At 70.8% G+C, this 783-nt stretch overlaps 1 protein-coding gene across 1 annotated transcript in view; it reads left to right on the top strand.

Moving 5' to 3' along the window:
* The window catches only part of RASSF1 (Ras association domain family member 1), a 5,887-nt gene that overhangs the window by 1,177 nt on the left and 3,927 nt on the right, over positions 1-783 (top strand). The window contains 2 exon segments of the mRNA XM_009278502.2: positions 8-92; positions 768-783. The exon segment at positions 768-783 is cut by the window's right edge and continues 4 nt beyond it. Of these exon segments, the coding sequence (XP_009276777.2) occupies positions 8-92; positions 768-783 (101 nt within the window).

The following is a 783-nucleotide window of genomic DNA, read 5'->3' as shown; positions in this document are numbered from 1 at the left end:
CTTCGAGCCGCGGCGCCGCGGGCTCCACACCTGGTGCGACCTCTGCGGGGACTTCGTCTGGGGCGGCGGCAGGAAGAGCCTCCAGTGCCGCCGTGAGTACCGCGACCCGGGCCTCCCGCCACCGGGCTTCCCCACCGGGCACCGGGCATCCTGGTAGTGGGCACCCATACCGGGCACCGGGTGTCCCACGACTGGGCACAGGCATCCCGGCGCTGGGCACCCGCACCAGGCACTGAGCGTCCCGGTACGGGGCACCCACACTGGGCACGGACATCTCAGTGCCGATTACCCCCACTGGGCATCAGGCATCCCGGTACCGGGCACCCCCACCGAGTACTGGGCATCCCCATACCGGGCACTCGCACCGGGCCTCCGGGAACCAGACACCCCCACCGGGCACCGGACATCCCGATAGTGGGCACCCACACCGGGCAGCCTGGTACCAAGTACCCCCACTAGCTTCCGGGCATCCCTGTACTGGGCACCGAGCATCCCACCCATCAGGCACCCACACTGGCCAGCCCAGGCGGGGAGCACAGGTGCCACGGTACCGGCCTGCAGCTTGGCGCAGCACCGTGTCCCACGTGGGTGCTGCCCCCTGGGCCCTCGGCACCGGCACAGCATGGGCAGGCAGCCGGCCCCGGGCACCGATACTGGCATCACACACCAGCCCTTGCCCCACCGGGCACCAGTACCCTCCCCGGCACAGTCGCTGACCCTGACACCCAGGGTCACGGTGGTGACACTGGTCCTGTCCCTGTCCCCAGACTGCAGCTTCACCTG

Source organism: Aptenodytes forsteri, unplaced genomic scaffold (assembly GCF_000699145.1).
Source record: "Aptenodytes forsteri isolate BGI_AS27 unplaced genomic scaffold, ASM69914v1 Scaffold578, whole genome shotgun sequence".
In the NCBI taxonomy this organism is placed as follows: Eukaryota; Metazoa; Chordata; class Aves; order Sphenisciformes; family Spheniscidae; genus Aptenodytes; species Aptenodytes forsteri.
The sequence above is the reverse complement of the archived record's forward strand: the minus strand, read 5'-3'. Positions and strand labels throughout refer to the sequence as shown.